Here is a 20,316-nt window from a genome sequence, read left to right as displayed (position 1 = left end):
CGCCCGTATCGCTGTGAACGTTTCCCAAAAAGAACATTATTATTTAATCAAATCCACAACATTCCAGCGCTCTCCTTTCATCTGAAAGCAGGGGCAAGTTTGGGAATTTCCTACAGATTATGGCTATCCATGTTGTTCTTTGAGCTTTTAAGGACACTGATTAGCATCGTCAATCAGAAAACACAACGTTGTAGTCGCAGAAGAAAGAGGAGAATGCAGGAAGAACAAACACCCGTATGAAAGAAGTAAATGCTGTTAGAATATCTACTGCTTTCCTTCACACAATCCTCACGCATAAGATTGAGAGGTTGTTTTTTTATTTATCAGTATTTTACATCTGGGAAGTACATCTGTTATAGTGAAGAAGGTATTTTCTCAATGATGGGAAAGAAATGCATTTATATGTATCCGCGTTCTTCCTAATAAAGTGACCTCATAGGGTTCTTCAGCACTAGTTTTAAGACAGTGCTGTGTAATAGTGATATTATCAACGGTCTAAAGTGGAAGGGAACATTTAGCGCAAAACAAATTTGATCTGTCAATCAGAAGCAGCCCTGTAAAGCGAATGAAAAGTGTTAAGTATCAGCTGATGCTGCAGCCATATCGTGATGAGAAAGTTTTATTTTGAAATGAAAAAGTTGCAACTGAACTGTTATTAGAATTGATAAACCTGGCCATGATTGACGCAGTGTGTATGCGAAAAGTATATGAAAGATACAAAAAAGGTAAAGAAAAACCCGCATATACGTAAAACTTCCTACCTGAGAAATGGCATACTGGTGATGAGGAATGAAACAAACGTAGATCCGTGAAACTGTCCAACTGATGGTAGTTGTTTGATCGTATCTGCATTCCAATATTCTCAACGGATATGTGAATGTGAAGCAACAAAAATGAGCAAATTACCTAAAGCAGCAGTTAGGCCAATATTCGTCAGCAAATAATTATATAACAATTGCCTGCTCATAATGAAAACAGTTTTACATATAGGAAATCACTTCTGATTTGAATGGCACATAATGCTTTCGGTAGAATGCCATCGGCAGTGTTCATCGTCAAATTATCATAAAGTTACCTGGAAATGGACGTGTGTTTACTAAGCGTGAATTAGGGCACTGAGCTAGTATGGCGTTGATTTGAAAACTTATAAACTATCAATGGAACATCACTGACTTTAACCAAATCAGCTTCTCAAAACTTTGATTTTTCTCTACCATGGAAAATTTGTATTAGAATAGAATACAAAATAAAATAAAACAAGAACAAAAGAATAAACACGAAATAGGTTATGTCATAAGAAACAGGCAACGGAATAGAATTGCAATAAAAGTAGTTGAATTTTTTGAAAAAACTTTTCGCAATAAATGATGATCAATAAACAATAAATAGTCAATACTTCGTAAAAAACTAAAATGAATTATTCATCCATCATTGTGGTAACAATCATAGTAATATAAACAATTCAGTTATTAAGATTCGTTAATGTTTTGCTCATCCGAAATTTCACGAGTTAAAACTCTGATTTCAAAATGCCTATAAAAACAATTTTTAAATCGTGCTAAGTATAATTTATTAAATAATTTACTTCAGCATTGATATTTTTAAAATAAAACTGAACTGTAATTGTGAAATTCAAAAATGCAATTTATTGATTTCAAAAATGTACTGTAGTTCGAACTTCATTATTACGCTTACTGTAGAACTGTTCAGTATGCAGATGTGATGTGGAACGCGTTTAAACAATGGTTTGCACCTTAAGCGCATAACCTTTATCTGTAATATGCACGATTTATTAATACATACCTTCATTTTTGTGGAAAATTAGTTTGTATTCACGTTCGTTTCATTCCTATTGTAACGGCCCGGCTAACTGATGACATCTGCTCTATTCCCATAGTCAACGGAAGAAGAGGAGGAAATACGGAACTGATCACGAACCACGTCGCTGTTGCACTCGTATACAGTAGTATAGTTTAAAGTTGAAGATTCAAGGCGGAGTACGGTAGGCACGTGACGTGGGCGAATGTGTGCGTGCGTGGGCGAATGTTGTTCCAGATCGGTCTAGTTGTGATTTGTTGTGGCGGTTGCTAATTGCTCGGTGGAATAAACGTTCGAAACGATTGTCTGGGGTTTGTTTTGTGATTCAATCAGGCTAGATGTCTTCCTCAAGGAAAATGGGCGGCCGTAAGGTCAACGCAGACGGTGACGGCCCGGACGAGAACAATAAGGCGGAGGCTGAGTCGCCTACTGTGACGGAGAATGCGTTATACTGAGAAACTGTGCAACTCTTTTATCTCTTCGCTTTAGTGCTAAATTTTAAATGTTCCCTCATTAAGTTGTGTTTTGCTGCGTCTTTCTGAACGTCTTATGAAGAATTTTTCTCTTACTTGTTATGCATTTCATTCTTCGGTAAAGATTGTTTTTGTTCTTTTAGATAAACACGATGTCTGCAATTAACGTCAATGAAAGTTTACAGTCGGTAAGAAATAACATACCACCGATTTAAATGTAACTTTTGATATTATTTTTTCTGTAAAGCAGAGTATTAATTCGACTAGCGAGGGTAGAAATGTAGATGAAGAAAATGGAGAAAGCAACCGTCGGCGTCTCGATCATTCATATGAAACTGTTGGAGACGGATTATTGGAACCGCTGAGTGAATCTTATGTGAGACGACTGATTTTCAATTTTGAAAAAATGGCAGCTAAAAATCAAGAAATGCGAATCAAATACCCTGATGATCCGACTAAATTAACGGATAGTGATATGGAATTGAACGTGGCAATAGGAGAACTTCAATTATTGTCTGATGCACCTCACTTCTATGCACTTTTTGTTCGCCTGAACACTGTATCCAGTCTGTGTCAGCTTCTATTGCATCCAAATTCCGACATTGGTGTTGCAGTAGCTGATCTGTTTTACGTATACAGAATTTTAATATATTCTTTCTATTCTTCTTGCTTAACTACAGGCATGAAATTTATTTTAGGAAATGACCGAAATCATACCTGAATCACCGAATCTTTCAATTTTGGTTGATGCTTTGATGGATGCTCAGGCGCCGCAATGTTTGCTTACAAATTTGAAAAGATTGAATGAAGATAATCCATTGGAAGCTATTGCAGTTTATTCTACAATGGCCGTGATTCAGAACATGATCGAGAAGACTACCAACGCGGCCGATGAAGCCGTTCAATGCGGCTATGTCCAATGGGTGCTAGATCGTTTGAAAATGAAAATTCTTCCGTATGACGAAAACAAAGTATACTGTTGTCAATTTCTTGACACTTTAATGGAAAATAGTGGTGAATGTAAAAAAGTTTTACATGAAAACAATGGAATCGATATTTTGCTGGAACTGCTTGCCGGCTATAGACGTCCAGATCCTTGCTTAGCGAGCAAAAAGCAAAGCATGTTAAACGTTTTCTCTTCTTTATGCCTTTCTCTGCTTTATGTCCCAAATAAGCACAAATTTCGAGAAGGTGAAGGCTTTCAAGTGGTGCTTATGATGCTTCGGTAAGTACTTCAGTTTTTACTTATTTAAATAGACAGTTGTATAATTCAAAAAGTATCCATTAGAAAGTCCAAATCAGGTCTAGGATGGGCATTGAGGGCATTGGATTACGCGACCAAGAGTCCGGATTCGAAGGAAAACTGTAACAAATTTGTCGAAGTAGGTGGCTTGGGTACAATTTTTGCATTTTTCATGCGTCCAGTGAGTCGCAGAATCCGTAAACACTTTTCAATAGAAGAACAAGAAGAGCATGTCTGTTCAATTTTGAGCTCCTTGTTAAAGTATTGCGATTCTTCACAACAGGAGCGAGTAATAAAAAAGTTTTCTGAAAGAAACTTCGAAAAATTGAAACGTCTCGCAAAGCTGCATAAGAAGTACTGGTTGCGTGTGAGAGATTTCGAGAAAACGCATACCAGTTCGTCTGACGATAACAAGATTTACTTGGACAAGCTGGAAAATGGGCTTTCCACATTACAGTCGATCGGTTTCATTTTCTCTCTGGTACTTGTCAAAGGGGATAATAACCTGGCACAGCAAACGATGAAGCTATTGGCCTTGCATCAGCTGTTTTTGGAAAGTATTCAACAGGTTCTCAAAGAATATGCAGAAAATCTTGGACTAGACGGAGAATCGAAAAGCGAAGAGAAAGCATTGGTCGAAACGCTCATCAAGCAAGTGGATCGCATGAAGTCTCGAGCTGAATAGTATGATTTGTATTTTTAGAATTTATTTTACCATCAGATCGTATACGAAGTGAAAAATAAAAAACACTTTGACATCTAAAAATCTTGATTATGAAACCTACATAACAGTTCAAATACATTATTCATTTCATTTTTTGCAAATGATAAATGGTAACATTAATTACAAATTAATGCTAAATGCAAATGTTTCATGAATACAACAAACCATCTGCCCAGTAGTAAAAGCACAAATAACAGTCTGTTATAAGCCTTTCAAACGGTGCACAAGCATTGGAATCAATTGTGCTGCGATGCAATTGATCTACATTTTCTGGTGATAGCCAACGGCTAAAGTCAGAAAATAGGCGAACTTCTGGAACGTTGTATCCAGTTTCTTCTCCTGTACAGAAGATATTAACAATAATACAATAAATATTACTAACTGGATATAGGATATGAAAACGTAAAAAACAAAAAGCATCAGAATCTATTTACAAAAATCACCTTCTCTATCTGCCATGCTGTCGAAAAAAATCCAATCCGATTCTGGTCGGTCCCCAACTCTTACAAAGCTAACATAATGCGAACTCTCGATGCACAATACAGCAGCTAGCTGTAAAATCACAGGACTAGGCGGTGATCGAACATCTATGCTGGGCAGCGTGACAACAGCATGATCCTGTTCGCTCTTCAGAGCACAATGAAACTATATTTCCAGAAGATTGAAAAAAATATTCAAAAAGCATATTCTCTACTTCAACTATAAATCTCTAATACCTCTCGAAAGCAGTTGAAGCAAAAAAATGTTTCATTTAACCAATGAGTTTCTGTCAAATAACATTCTAGACATTGTAAATTAGCTAAAGATGAACATTTCCAGCACACGTGTGGATCTAAAAAATAAAATTTTAATGTTCCAAAATATATTAAATACGCTTCACAAACTGGTTAAACAATGCTTTCAGAAAAATCATACTATTTACATTAATAATAACAGTAAAAATACTACTATATCATAAAAAAATCATTCTACAACAATAATTTCTGTTAATATTAAAATGTAGTATGCTGTCAAATTCGAAAGTAAGAAATTCATTTTGGAAACTTATCAATATATACTGCTCAAACCTTGTAAACGTTGTATTGAAAACTGACGCCAAAAATTGAAAATCATTATCAAAATTCACTCACGACAAAGCAAAATGCTGGATATGTCCAGCTCCAATGATGGCAAAACACCACGTTACAGACGTTCTTTACAATAACCAGGGATTTGAAGAATAAATCGAGTGTGAATCTAAAGCATGAAAATCGAAATATATAAAGCAAACGCATACTTATAAACAGTAGTCCTTTACCCTCACAGACCCTCTTTAATAAAATGTTCAAATCAAAAAAATTCAGCTCCAATAATGATTGTTGCACGCTAACTACGGTTTTGCAGCTTTGCGATGACGGCTGCTGATCACCGCAGATAAGCTGGAATAAATAGCTACTTTCATTAGATCTGAAAAGAGTAAAATGTTTTATCCATGTCAATAATGATTTAGTCAAAGGAACAATAACAAATTCTCACGAATGTTTAATGTCCGGCTCCACTTGACATCTACGACCAAAGTGTATTTTGAGAAATTCTTCTACATCTTTCTGCTCCTCCTCCTCCTCCTCCATGAATCCTTTCATGTCAGGAGCAATTTCTGTAATCAGTCGCCGGAATTCCATTCACACGGTCGGCACGTACATACTGATACCTGTTTAAAGTAAATCACTGAACAACAAGCATATTTACAACACAAACAAAACTGCTCACTTTCACAACGGGTATACGATGTCGCAACGCAGTGCATCAACAACATGCTTACGCTTAACACATCCACATCTTTCCGACAGTGCAAAAGATAGCTTGAAAAATGATGAAAACAACGTCAACCATATTTCAAGCAACTACTGTAAAATGTGCATTGAAATGAGAAATTTGAATTAGCAATTAAATGTAGGAACACTTCGGCACAGTTGAAACTATCAATTCAACTGCTTCATTGTGGCCACTGCTCTAGTCTTGGGTAGTAATGTGATTTTGTGAAAAACGAACATAATCACTATTATGCATAGCAAGACATAATATACCAAGACAGAAAATGTAAAGTTGCTTTTTTTGAGAAATTTTAAAATAAATTCAAAAGCAGATACCTGTCGAACGCGTTTCAACAAGAAACCATTGAAACATTAAACCTGAATATTAGTAAAAACTGCTTTTCTCCATATGCATTCGAAGAATACTTTAAAGTTAGAGTTAAAATTAAATTCTGCTCTATTCTTATGTAATCATTTACGGCTTTGCCTCTGGTATAAGAACCAAATTTTCTGTCAGTAATTAAGTGCAGTAACTTTAATCTAATTAACACTGTCAAGTAGCGAAAGTTGCGTCCTTATTTACATTATGAATTACATACATATGAAATTAATTTTGACTAAACTCATGTGAACATCCATCCGTTAACCTTAAGTCATAAAAAGAACTAGAACATATAACTTCAACTAGGCCATATTATTATTATCATTGTACCTGTCGAATGTAAATTTGGGGAATGTAATTAAGTGAAAAAAAATATAAAAAGCAGAATACGAAAATTTCACTAATGAAAAAAAAACATAAAAAGAAATCAAAGAGGCATTTGACAGAAAACGTGTTGAATGAAAAAGTCCAAATACACCATAAAATTTCACGAAATAAAGAATTCAAGACGATCAGATTCCACATTAACAAGAACGTAATGTAATGCAAATATGTTATCATAATGGATGGATCATGATGGAAATTAAATTCAATAATTTCCAATTGAATGAACCAGATGCTTCATAAACAGTGAAAGCGCATTTAAAATTATCCCTTTGATTTAAAAAAATTGCTCAAATATAAGAATTCTTAAATTATGCTTGCAAAAGCGCGTTACAGCTTTTATCTTCACTTCATTGGTATTTCCTTAATTGGGTACCACCCCACAACGTACTTGTTGAATCGGAGCACCAAAAATGAGAAAATTACCCGGCTTGGTAGGGAGTTTTCTATATTAGCGAGAGAATGTTTATACAGTAATCGCCTGGTCATAATTAAGAGATCTTTATGTTATGTATAGAAAATCGCTTCTGGATTTGAAAGGGCACAAAATGCTTTCAGTAGAATACTATCGACATCATCGTTCATTTTCAAATTATCATAAAGTTACTTTGTTGACCTGGAAATGCACATTTGTTTGCCTGGCGTAAATTGAGGCATTGAGCTAGCATGGCATTTGAAAATTATCATGCATGATTCGAACATTTGTAAACATACCGATAGAAGGATCGCTGACTTTGGCTAAATCAGCTTCGTAAAACTGCTAATTTATTACAAAACCGTAGTCATCTAGTTGGCTGATTACCAATAATAGTAAAGGAATATTTGAACGAAACATTTTTTGAAATTCCATTTGGACCTTTCTGCTCAATCGGTTTACGATCAGCTGTTATTATTTACCTAGAATTTCGAAATGGTTGAAGAAAAGTTTTAAATGAAATTTTATTATAGATTTTTAATAATTTTCAAATTTCTCAGGTATATGCTTAACAAGCATTAATTTTTTCAGAGTTCAATTTACAGAATAACTGTAGAAAAAGAAGCATTTTTTCTTAATAAGTAAAATTAGCACAATTAACAAGAAATTTAACAGAAAAGTAAACGTACGTGTTGAGGTAAATTGATGTGCATCAATAACACTGGCTTTTCATTTATCATTAGCAGTTTCCAAACTGCCAACTTCTGTTTTAATAACTTTCATCCTCTTGTTCAGTACTTCATTAGCCTGTAAAAAATGTTTTTCTTTTAATAAAACAAGAATATAAAAAAATTTCAGCAGAATGCAATTCACGTGAAAATATAATCACAATGTAATGAAGTATTAGCAGTTATGTAAAAATGAAAAAATTTTGAAACTTGCCGTTCCATATTCGTAAAAATGTGGAGCCAATTCATACAGCCATTCCGGATCGATTGCTGTAATATCGCGCATAGAATCTTGCATGACTTCATTGAATATGATCCTTGAAACAAATTTGCAATTAATGATAATCCTGTACAACTGTACGAATACAAATCCAAGTATATATACCATTTGGGATATTCATTTCGATACATCAGCGCTGACCCTTTGGAAATTTTTAGTGGAAAATTTTCTCGAATCGTTCTGTATGTACCCGTGTGATCAAGTTTGGCGGCGCAGCTGAAAAATCCTGACACCAAAGCTTGCTTGATGCGATCAATAGCGTCCAGTCGCCCTGAAATTTGACAATAAATGACCAACAACAGAAACAGCTGACACATTCGACAGTACCAAAACAACTGACGATGGGAATCTTGAATCGACGAAGGAAAGTCAACAGCTGAGCTCGAATTTCCGTTGCACGGCACAGACCTTTATAATTCACATAATGCTCTGCACACCATCGCTGAGTTTTTCCTGCCTTAATAAAATGCAAAATAATCAATCAATCTTTTTTCCCATTTGCAATTTATTCTCTATTCTTCAACAATCTAACTTCCGTAAAACAAGTGTAAACATTCAGCATTGTTAAATGATCGCCATCTTCTACTGAAAATTTTCTTTTCATTATTTCCTGCAACAGGAATAAAATTGTCAATTGTCAAATAATGAAAGAAAAAATAATCTATTATAAATAATACCGCTTTGTGTTTGCTTCCAAATGGAGATAAAAATATATCTTGCACCTGAAGCATTGCCATGATGCTCAACAGCTCTTCACTACAGTGCAACGAGCCTTGAAAAAGAAAATTCATAAATAATAAAATAAAATAAAATCCAACTTGTTCAAGTGCTTTAAGCAGACCAGATACTAAAAGAGCTTTGGCGTGCATAGGGGGCAGTGGAAGTTCAGCCATTTGTACACCTAACGGAGAAGTCAATTTTCCATCTTCATCTATTGCTAAAGCGTACAAAAACACATGACAGCCATGTAAATTGACAATGTGATTGGTAATTGTAAAACAATTAAATTACAAACTGAACTTACCACCAAGTGCTAAAAGTAATTCTAAGCCTCGACTCATTGACATCGCTGGGGGTCTCTGTAGGTATGAGTGAAAATGAAATGAAAAATTTGTAAAAAAAAACACAATTTACTTTACCGATAAATAATGGAAACGAAGCACGTTGTTAATGCCCAACGCTTTTAGCTGCAACAAAGCAGGTGCCAAATGAATTCTCTGAATCTCGGGAACGGTAAATGCACGCAGCTTATCGAATTCAGATTCTACATCAGCAGCAACAACAACAACAATAATAATAATAATCATTAACAAACATTACATCTATTAATAAGTACTCAGCAGTTCAACATACCTGGGTAAAGTCTGAATGCTTTACCAGGACGGATGCGACCAGCGCGACCAGACCTCTGCTGAGCTGATGCCTGTGAAATGGGCACAATCATCAGCGATTCGATGCCAGTATCCGGATGCAGTGCTCGCATTTTCACAAAACCACAGTCGATAACTGAAATAAGTTTTCAAAAAATTACTGAAAATTAAATTATGCTAACGAACAAACCATAAACAACGCCAGGAATAGTAATGGATGCTTCAGCAATGTTAGTAGCAACGGTAACTTTTCGTGTTCCTGAAGGGGAAGAATCGAACACTTTGATCTAGATCAATTAACAAACAACTGATGAGTCGACTGCATAAATCCAACGCAATGTATAGTAGTATGAAAAACCTGCTCTTTAAACGGCAGCGCACCGTAAATGGGCACAATCCAAAGTCGATCGTATCCTTTCAACTTTTTACTCTCTTCCCTGCAACAGAAAAGCAATAACTATGCAATTTTTAAAAATACCCTTGCCACATATATATATATATACTTCAGCATGTCGCAACAGTTGACTACTTCATCTTGGCCAGTTAAAAATATCAAAATATCTCCACCTGGTGGCTCTGTTCGATGTATATTAATTGCTGTAATAACGGATGCTTTGACGTAGTCCGGAATTGGGCTGCAAAAATCGCCTACTGTTTCAGTAAGTCGTTTAAATAAGAATTCTTTTATACCGTTTTAAGTGAAATACGTCAACAGGGCAAGTTCGACCTTCTACAGACAATATGAAAGAAGTGTTACGGCTTGGGTCATCAGAATCATTTATATTGAAGAAGTTGTGAAACTCTTTTGCATCCAAAGTTGCAGAAGAAATAATCAAGCGTAATTCAGGTCGTTTTGCAATTATCTGCAATAATAAATGACAAAAAGTAAGTAAATTATATCTGCAAATCTTAAAGATTTAATTATTAAGTCTTAAGCAAATCATATCATATCATGTATACTTGAATCGTGCCGTTACTAATAAGAGTTATTGTAATAAATTGTCACTTAATAAATAATTAACTGCTTACTTTACGCAACAATCCAAGGGTGATATCTGTGTTGATGTTTCGTTCATGCGCTTCGTCCACTATGACAACACTAGAAAACAGACATGTTCACTTAATTTTCAAATAATACTGTAAATGAAAGACGTCAAAGCTGTACCTGAACTGATTTAACAAAGGATCTTTCATTATTTCCCGCACGAGAATACCATCAGTCATAAACTAAAAGTAATATATTTTACTCAGTGTATTTACTGTTGAAAACAAGAGATAACTTTCAGTACAATAAATAAATAAATAAATAAATAAATCGTCCATCTAAAATAATCATTTATACAATTGTAAAGTAAAATTGAAAAAGTATACATTACATTATAATGAAAGGCACATACAGAAATGATCTTTTGGAATTTCAAATTTTCATCTAGCAGTGTAAAATGAATTTTTTAAAATAAAACTTAGAAAATAAATTTGAAAATCCAATTTACCTTGATACGTGTTTTATCCGACTGAGTGAAGTCATCGAAACGCACTACATAGCCAACTTCGTGTCCCAGAATCGAAGCCCGCTCTTCAGCTACTCTCGTTGCAAGCTATTCCACAATTCAAATGGGCATAATTATTATTATAATTATTGAAAATATTCATAAAAAAATAATAATAAAAGACAAATTTTCATTTCTGTTTTACCGTCACAGCGGCAACACGACGGGGTTCAGAAACACAAATTTTCTGCTTCTCTGCCCAGCCTGCTTCGAGCAAATACTAAAATTTGATAAAAAGAGACTTAACTGTAACGACAATGTAAGCGGTAAAAAATTATCAATCGACAGTACTTGTGGAATTTGTGTACTCTTACCGCAACCAGTCTCGCCAAAAATGATCAACGTTTGATATTTTTCAATTAAATACAGTATGACATCTCTGTTCTGCAACAAAAGCGATAAGAAGCATAATTTAGCATATTGTTGTGAAAAAGAACCCGAATAGCAGTAAGCGAACGAACAAAATGCAAATAATAAATCGCATATCACCTTGTATATGGGCAGTCGAACACGCTGCTGCTGGACACTGAAAGCGGTCAAATTGGTGTTGTACAAAATTCCAGTGTTCACTTCCACACCAACTTCGTCTAACAGAAGCCGATCTTCGATCGATTTGATCGAAGATGTGGTTTGATTTTTCCAATTTTCCAACAATTTCTCATCCGGTCTGATCATTCGTTCAGCTTATAAAAATTAAATCAAAAAAACAATCATTCATTCCATTAAAACGATAAAAATCCAAGCGAAAAATGAATCGCATATATTTCACACGTTGCCAAACGTGATAATAAAATGAAAAATGAACAAGTGAGAGAAATTTCTCGATTTTTTTTATATCAAAGAACAATTTAAAATAACAGAAAAGCAAAAGTTTTCCAGAAACCCAAACCACGCAATTGGACTGATTATATGGAAACATCCGAGTCACCGAGTTCAATGACAAGCATATCTTTGGCATCGTCTTTGAGACGATCAAGTCCGGTGATGGTTTCCAGAAGTGTCGGATCGTTGCATACGTCGGCGACAAAACGGAAACCACCGCGTTTGTACTGGTCGATCACTGGCTCACTGCAAGCGATGCAGGAGGCGAACCTTTCGACGGTCAGGTTCCACTGGTCGAAGCGATTCACGTAGCCGCGAATCTGGTGCGGAATGACGCCCAGGCAGGATCGGTTGGCGCCGCTGTCGGGCTTCTCGACCGGAGCTTGCCCTTGCAGGGGATGCTGAATCAACGAGGTGACTAATTCACAAGCCAACCCAGAAGCTATCATCGACACACCAGGACGGGTTACTGTACACTGTTGATCCAAAGTTCGATCTCGGGTGGAATTGCCAGGCGCCGTGACGTCGCAGCAAAAATAACAAGCCAAATTTGTACCACTTGCTGAAGTCGTCGATTCGACATTTTGTAGTGGACTGTGAACATCCGAATCATCAGTGGCAGACTTTTTACCACAGCCAAATCCATGGCGAAGAATAAGATACGAATCGAATCCCAACGCAACGGTTATTGCGATCTTGAAACGAAAATAAAAAAGTTGATCACATTTCAAAGGCATAAAACAAAAAAACAGCTTATTTTTATAAATTTATGATTTTTTAATCATATCCACCTTATTGTGAAGACAAGACAGTAGAGTTGGCAACCATCGGGCTTCACGTGTATCGAATAATAGAAATATAATATCATGAGTAGACACTAGTCGTTCCAATCTGTTAACATCTTCTGCAAACGACTGCTCCTTCTCGCCTAAAATTTAGCGAACACTGAAAAACACTTCAACACGACATTCACGACAAAATACCTTCTATATCAACGAAATGGCCAGGCATAGGAACTGTCATACGTTCTCCGGCAATTTCCTAAACAAAATTATTGAACATGAAAATTAGAAAAAAAAACATTTGGCACTTGAGTGATCATCCATCACTCAGCATGATAGAAGTTTCATCATTCTTGTCACAGTTGATCAACATTTTTCTCATCAGGTAAAAATGCAAATTAAACACATAATCAAACACTAACACTAATATAGAATAACATGATAATGAAAGATAACAGTTACCATATCTGGATAAATATCTTTAAGTGCTGAAGCAGCAGCTTCGCATTTCCATTTTCTGCCGCCGATACAATCTTTAATTGAATACAACGACTGCCTTGCCGGATTACTGTAAGAAACTCGCCCGTTGTCGACAAAAGTGATTCGACCAAATCCCCATGCCTAAATATAAATCGCATAGATCGCAAAAAAACTGAAAAAAGAAACATCAGCTCTATATATATTGAAAAACTATGAACAACGCCAAAATTTACTCCAAGACAACGAGCTATATTGCAACCCAACGTGCCGGCACCAAACAGCAAGCAAGATGTTTGCCAGTGTAAACTTAAATTCAATTCAGGAACAATACGCCAACGCATCAAATGCAAATTCAATTTGCTTGCACTCTGAGCAATTCTAAAATAAAATCACACATCACTGTAAAACATTTACAGTATGAACACTACTACTACTACTACTACTTGTTCGGATCCATCTGAGCGCTCAGATCCATATGTACACTTTTCACTTTTCCTTCTGAATTCTTCTCCCATCCGACAACTGGAAGAAAAGTAGCTATTGCATCCTTATCACACTGCATAGATATGTGCAACAGTAAGCTGTTTGTCGGTTGATCGATCGAATTAAATGACGTATAACGCCAACAAATCACACGCACGTAAGTAAAATCTGGTCTTCAATAAAGTAGAAACAAAAAAGAAAATCACAAACAATATAAGCAATAAACAACAGAATAAAAATGTACAAACCTGAATACTTTCCAGGCTTTAAGGAAATTTCTCAACGGCCAACCTGCATATTTTGGCGAAGCAGACGGATCAGCAAAGGCAAGAAATATCTGAAAGTGATCATCAAAAATAATTAAGCAGAATTTTTATACGTAGTTCCAACAGCACAAAAAAATTCAACAAAACAACAACTGAAACAGTATGGAAAAGTTACTTTGTCTTCAGTCACTGTCTCGCATATTGGATCATTCAGCATTTTCAAAACATATTCATCGTCTTGTTTTAATATTACAAAATATGGAAGAAGATCCCGTTGAGCTTCGAGACAGACACGCTGAATTGCTTTCATAAAGTCAACATCAAGCTTGCTAAACTGTTCAGGTTCAGAGGCGAAAAACATGTCAGAAACATTAAAAGCTGGAAAACCAATCATAAAATCATAAAGATATTTTTTTGCGTCCTAAATTAAAATTCAACAATTTATGAAGCCATTGAAATATTCTGACAAGAATGTTATACTATGTGCACTAATAAAATGAACCGATTCAGCAGTGATGGATTCTGGAGCCAAACTTTGGTGTCAATGTCATTCCAAATCTTAAAAAATTTTGATCATTTACCTCTCTCTGCAAATAAATAAATGAAAAAGGAAAAAGCACATATGTGGTATTAAATTGAAAACAAACCTGCTTTCCAATATCTGTCATCAGTTCTTTTTTGTCCACTGCAGCGAATTTTTCCAGCGTATTCAAGATGTACAACAAACCGTGAACAACAAAGCTGTTGCCTGCTACTTTGGGTGCCGGGTCAAGTGAATTAAAGTCGAGAGAAAAATAACTTGGCAGTACACTTCGAGTAGCTTCAGCCGAATAAACATACGTTTAAGCATAAAATACAAAATAATCGCGTACAACAACTAACTGTTCTGATAATATCCGACAACATGTTTGGGTGTTTCGTCCAGTTTCCACTCTTCAAGTTTTTTAGTCGTCACAGCATCCCAAAAAGCGGGATGAAATGTAGATTTGAAGGGATCAAAGCGAAGTAACTTTACTTCCTCCGTTTCAACAGTAGCTTTAAAAAAGAAAAATATTTTATATTCTATTGTCCATATATAAATAGAACATGCATGCACCACTAGACTTACCCATTGCTTTCAAAATAACGTGCCAATGACAATATCAGAATTTAAGGATAACAAAACTAAAATACAACACGATAAGGAAGCATTATATTGTCATTACTTCAATGATATGAATCATCATAATACAAATTCTTTGTGTAGCAAAATTCATTAGAATTCATGGCAGTTATTAAAAAATAAGCAACATTTTTGTTAACGAAACTTCTCTGCATTAACACTAATAACAAAATACGAAAATATTCACAGCAAGTTTGACAACTAATAAGCAGTTTGGTCATAGCAATCCGACATGAATTTTTCAATGTAACCAAATTATAAGAAAAAAAAACTACATATTTAATGAATGCTTTTAACAACAATTAAATGTTGTATATATAAAGAAATTTCATGTCAAAATAACAGTCTTCTTCATTTTACTTTTATACCACTTTTTCTAAAAGTAAAAAAAGAATGCTATATTTTAAATAAATGTGCATGATCTAAAAGTCAGCATAAATGTTGCGTCAAGAATGACATGCTTCGACAAATAAATTGACCTTACTTTAAACAAATAAATTAATGTAACATGCACTTAATTTTACAGCACTGTAAATAATATACTTGGATCAAAATCAACCCCAATACACAACAGTTTATAAATTCAGGCCATATCGCCTTTTTCTATAGTATTTTTTGTATTCAGGTAACAATAACTTTACTGTAATACTGTAGTGATTGACCGAAAAGTTTTTGGAACTGTACTCCAATGTTAGGATACTGTTAAATTAAAAATTCAATGAATTTCAATTAAATACGTTTATTTTAATTTAATTTTATGCCAGTTAATGAATTTTTTAGGATACAAATTTACCACATAATTCATTAATAGAAACTGAACAGTTGCAGTGAAAAATTAAACAACTCACTTGAGTTTAACGTAAATGTAGATCTTCATTACATTGACTTCCGGTTTAAGTTATATAATTATTGTACATGATGCTTTTCTGGATGTTTTTTTTAATATTTACAACAATATCAATGTGAAATTGTGTGTAGATCCAGAATGCGTTTTAGAAAATGAATGTTTTACATTTTTTTTTAAATTAAATTACGTTTAACAACTAATCTCTGCAAAATATGTTAACATTTTTACGTATAACAGAATAAAATATATTGTAGAGTAATAAATAATATTTTCTAATAAGCAATTCAGTGAAAAATTGTTTAAGCTTTGAAAAATGGAAAATTTCAGTCATGTGCTTGTCGTTGTTGGATAACCAACCACCAACCGACCAACTAGCTTTGATAACTTTCTGAAAGTTAAGCAAACAAACTGTAAACTAGAAAGTGTAGTGTTTGCATAAACAAGTTAAACAAACTGATACAAGTTGAGAAATTTAACGCATAGGCATGTAAAATGTATTTTATTAAAAGTCATTTGCTTTTTGCACGTCATTCTGCATTGCATGCACTGAGCAATTTTCGACGATTGTTCTTTCAATTCTTTTTCAAACCCTTTTATTCAGGTAATAACTAAAGTCAATAATATTCCATTATGGAATACTGAATATTTTGTTCAATGTTAATTCGAAGTTCATTTTAAGAAATTTCACTGAATGTTATGCTTGAAAACGAATCCCTTGTTAAATTTGATGTATTCTAGTTATCATATAAATGAGTATCATACAAATAAATCACTGTTGAATATATATATATATATATATATATATATATTTATTTAATATTGCAAAGGTTGGTTTAATGTAATGTTGAGTGTTTGAAGAAAAGTATGTAAATTTTATGCATAATTTTGCAAAAATAATCGTCAGTTTCAAGTCAATATTCTGAACTTTTGAAAACTCATTGAAATGAACAATGAATTGTTTTTAAAAATTTCAAAGTTCAATTTTGCAAATTCAAAATATTCCCTGACGTTATGTTATTTTTGACTGTTGAATCGTCGGAGAATAGAAATATCATCCTTTTTTGTCCGGGAAACCTTTTGTTGAAAATGTAAATTTTACTGCGAATAAAGAAATATGCTTTTTACAATTCGCATAAATGTTAGCAAATAGTGTTTGTTGTATAACAAGAGAAAAATTGATTCGTTGTTAGCTTTGAATGATGATCGTATTCCTCGAGTATAATTTAATATTTATTCAAAAAAATGTTACTATTTTTAATACCTCTTATTTCAATTAAAAATAAAATTTTGTTTACTTACGCAGCAATTTTTTAACACAATAACGTATGTGATTTCGCTAGTTTGCAACAATTGTGTAGTACAACGGAAATGCGATGTTGCAAGAATGTTTTCTCCTCTTTTCGTGGACATTAATTTCAATAGACGAACTAATCAGAACAAACAAACAAACAAAAACGACCATTAAAATCTGTATTGAAATGTTTGCTTGATATGTTTGATTTTAACCTTTTTTAAATAAAATGAAATTTGATAAAAATGAATAAAACTTTTACAATGACTGAAATGGGATATTTCAGTAAACAGAATGGTAAAATAGTGTGGCAGTGGATAAATAGAATAATTATACAAATAATAATGGATATCCGTATTGTCATAAGATAATGTTTTACATTGAAAATGAGATGTGCTTCTTTTCATTGTTTTATTTGTATTAAATAACAAAAAAACTCAAGTAGATCACCAAGAAAGTTGAAATTTCGGATGGGGGGGGGGAATTCTATGATACTAAAATAAAGTGGAGAGAATTAGCCGGCCACATGGTCGGTTAATAATAATGATAATAGCGAGCAAATGAATGATACCGGAAAAGCGTCACAACATTTTCCAACTGATAATGTAGCCAATGCTGACGGCAGTTTTTCAATTTGAATAAGAAGCGCGGCTTTCGACCTCGCCAACAGAGAGAAAGCTAAGCTTCTCCGTTTATATTTTATTTCAACATTCAAGCAAAAACGACAGCCGCGAGACAACTGAGAACAGCTGTTGTTAGCTGCTGCTACACGGACAGGTCGCTCGCAATGTCGTCGTAGCTCCAATATCGATGCTGATATTATATTTCTTTTCCTTTGAACAGCTCCCTCCCTGCAGTTCAACTTCTAAAAGCCGGACTTTTGCTTAACGTTATTTCTTCAATCCATCATCACATTCTAGTTATCATTAATTATTATTATTATTATTATCATTGGCTTCGGCAACGTTTTCACGTTGGTAGATTCGTGAACAGATTGGTCGAAAAACAGACATTCCAAGTGGAAGAAGGAAACTTTTGGCTTTGAATTACGAGCACCTCTGAGTCGTCAAGTTCCATATATTTTTTTCCTCCAATCCCCCCTCCCCGCTTCTTTGCAACAACAGACTTCATGACTTCATGCTCAGCAAGCCAACTAATTGGCATCTTTTCAATTTCAGTATTTCAAAAAATTTTCCTTATTTTTTCTTGTGGCTAATAGATAATAAGAATAAGCAGTTGGCACTGGTTGTGTTTTTTCCCCTTTGCTTTCAGTAATTTTTATTACATCCGCACTCTGGTGGTAGTGATTTGTTGTTCGGATGTATCTTTTTCTTTTCGTAACACGTTTCAACAACAGCAAACCAAGCTTGCTTGCTGTGTTTGTGAAATTTTCATTCGGCCTAAAATCTGGTCGATTAAAATGTCGAATGTTGTGTGTTAATAATGTTGTGCTCCTCTATTCTATTCCGAGATTTTCCAACTTTTTCCCCAACGCCAAGCTGACGACCAACCGAACATCTGCTATGCTTGATATATCTTCATTAGCTCTTGTTTTTTCTTTGCTTTCAGGATTAAAGCTAACAAAGCACCTCGACCATCGATTGGTACAATAGCTGACCTCGCCCACTGAAGTAGTCCAATCGTACAGTACTTAAAATTAGCCGGCAAACAATGTTATCCACCAAGTTCGTACTGCTCGTTCTGCTCTGCTTGTACGCTTGTGATATTGCTTCGACAAAAAAAGTAAGCAAAGAAAAAATATCTATACTCTCCTTCCTATTATCACAGGTATCACAGTTTTTACTATTTAAATAAATAAATAATAAATACAAAGTTATGACAAAATGGATAAATTATTGTAAAATATTGTTGTGAATTTATTTAAAAAAAACACTTATCAAAAAATGCACCTAAATCTGTTATTTAAGAAAATTTGCAACATGTTATTTTAGCAGTAAAGATGTTTTAAATTTTTCATTCAGCAGAAATTTTATCGCTTAGCATTTTCATTTTTTTTGTTGCCGAAGCACAATCTGTTCATGTTTCATAAATAACAAACATCCTTTTTTTTCTTTATTATAAGTGAATACTGATTGAATAAGTTAGTTAAAAGATGAATGAAATTACTTCTCCTCCATTGCCTCAAGTCTGTTTACATTATTCCGATTATGATGTACAATACAGAATTTCATATGCGATTCAAATTAACTTTTAAATAATAAATGCAACTCTTCTGTTGAATAATTTATCGAAATATAGCTTTCTTGTTTCAGCTTATCATCATTCAATTGTTTGCATAATTCATCACTTTATACGTGTATATAGAATGTTGCATTCATTATTTAGAGCAGAGAATAATAGCAGAGTAATTTTCTTGCATTATTTAGTTTGGAAAATTGAAATAATCAGCGAAAAACAAGGATAAATTTTGTAATATTTTATAACTGACCAAACAACTGCTTGAATCTAGTGAATTTTGCTATTGTTGCTAATTGTGTAGGGGCACAAAATTGAATTATCGATTATTTTTCATCAAGCGTTGTTCAAAATAGACACTGAATAATAGAATAGCATGAAAAAATCAAAGAATTCCAATAAATTCTCATTTCAGATAATTAATGAACAATAATGTTATAATTGCAGACCTGAATGCAGCAACTATATATGTATATATATATATATATATATATATATATATATATATATATATATATATATATATATATATATATGTACATGTGTATCTATATAAAAAAATGAAACGCGATGCAGAAATTATTAGAGAAAATCTAAAAGAATATATACGTACATGTACATTTATTTATGTTGAAGCTGTGATTGAATGGGCTCTGTTGCTAAACAGACGTCGGTTTAATTTGAGCAGTTAGTTAGTTCTATTTTTAAACGAAAATATCTTGCCAAACATCAATCAACTTTTCCGACAAAGTTCATTTGAATGTTGCTATATTTGTTTGTATTGAGATATCAGTCAAAAATAAAATCTGTATATGAATATTTTTTTT

The 20,316-nt window shown here is 33.9% G+C and overlaps 5 protein-coding genes across 5 annotated transcripts; 1 reads left to right on the top strand and 4 right to left on the bottom strand.

Moving 5' to 3' along the window:
* Window positions 1–2,746: 2,746 nt before the first annotated feature.
* On the bottom strand, window positions 2,747–5,371 carry Tsp_03867 (putative ubiquitin carboxyl- hydrolase CYLD). Its single transcript, XM_003374626.1, has 10 exons — window positions 5,326–5,371; window positions 4,975–5,090; window positions 4,702–4,903; window positions 4,424–4,597; window positions 4,134–4,211; window positions 4,040–4,105; window positions 3,626–3,839; window positions 3,176–3,267; window positions 3,009–3,073; window positions 2,747–2,965 (listed from the first exon to the last, which is right to left on the bottom strand). Exons 1-10 carry the CDS (start codon window positions 5,369–5,371, stop codon window positions 2,747–2,749), a joined length of 1,272 nt encoding a protein of 423 aa, XP_003374674.1.
* A 69-nt stretch (window positions 5,372–5,440) lies between these two features.
* On the bottom strand, window positions 5,441–5,919 carry Tsp_03866 (hypothetical protein). Its single transcript, XM_003374625.1, has 3 exons — window positions 5,774–5,919; window positions 5,566–5,704; window positions 5,441–5,494 (listed from the first exon to the last, which is right to left on the bottom strand). Exons 1-3 carry the CDS (start codon window positions 5,917–5,919, stop codon window positions 5,441–5,443), a joined length of 339 nt encoding a protein of 112 aa, XP_003374673.1.
* Window positions 5,920–7,961: 2,042 nt separating this feature from the next.
* Tsp_03865 (putative ATP-dependent RNA helicase DHX35) lies at window positions 7,962–15,105 on the bottom strand. The gene is made up of 31 exons (XM_003374624.1): window positions 15,102–15,105; window positions 14,876–15,028; window positions 14,641–14,813; window positions 14,575–14,580; window positions 14,474–14,551; window positions 14,169–14,414; window positions 13,976–14,064; window positions 13,688–13,900; window positions 13,478–13,622; window positions 13,227–13,385; window positions 12,966–13,023; window positions 12,774–12,910; window positions 12,089–12,677; window positions 11,650–11,843; window positions 11,452–11,544; window positions 11,306–11,380; window positions 11,104–11,208; window positions 10,776–10,837; window positions 10,640–10,709; window positions 10,301–10,473; window positions 10,114–10,245; window positions 9,969–10,047; window positions 9,801–9,897; window positions 9,594–9,746; window positions 9,380–9,504; window positions 9,265–9,319; window positions 9,082–9,177; window positions 8,918–9,012; window positions 8,577–8,697; window positions 8,171–8,511; window positions 7,962–8,039 (listed from the first exon to the last, which is right to left on the bottom strand). Exons 1-31 carry the CDS (start codon window positions 15,103–15,105, stop codon window positions 7,962–7,964), a joined length of 4,194 nt encoding a protein of 1,397 aa, XP_003374672.1.
* Window positions 15,106–17,807: 2,702 nt separating this feature from the next.
* On the bottom strand, window positions 17,808–18,457 carry Tsp_03864 (hypothetical protein). The gene is made up of 2 exons (XM_003374623.1): window positions 18,344–18,457; window positions 17,808–18,158 (listed from the first exon to the last, which is right to left on the bottom strand). Exons 1-2 carry the CDS (start codon window positions 18,455–18,457, stop codon window positions 17,808–17,810), a joined length of 465 nt encoding a protein of 154 aa, XP_003374671.1.
* A 403-nt stretch (window positions 18,458–18,860) lies between these two features.
* Window positions 18,861–19,036, top strand: Tsp_03863 (SPARC protein; the record flags this gene model as incomplete). Its single annotated transcript, XM_003374622.1, has 1 exon — window positions 18,861–19,036. A coding segment is annotated over exon 1 (72 nt), but the record flags the coding sequence as incomplete, so codon positions are not given.
* Between the last annotated feature and the right edge of the window lie 1,280 nt (window positions 19,037–20,316).

The sequence above is a fragment of the Trichinella spiralis genome (genome assembly GCF_000181795.1).
Source record: "Trichinella spiralis strain ISS 195 chromosome Unknown Scfld5, whole genome shotgun sequence".
Lineage (NCBI taxonomy): Eukaryota > Metazoa > Nematoda > Enoplea > Trichinellida > Trichinellidae > Trichinella > Trichinella spiralis.
This window is presented reverse-complemented; position numbering and strand designations above follow the sequence as displayed.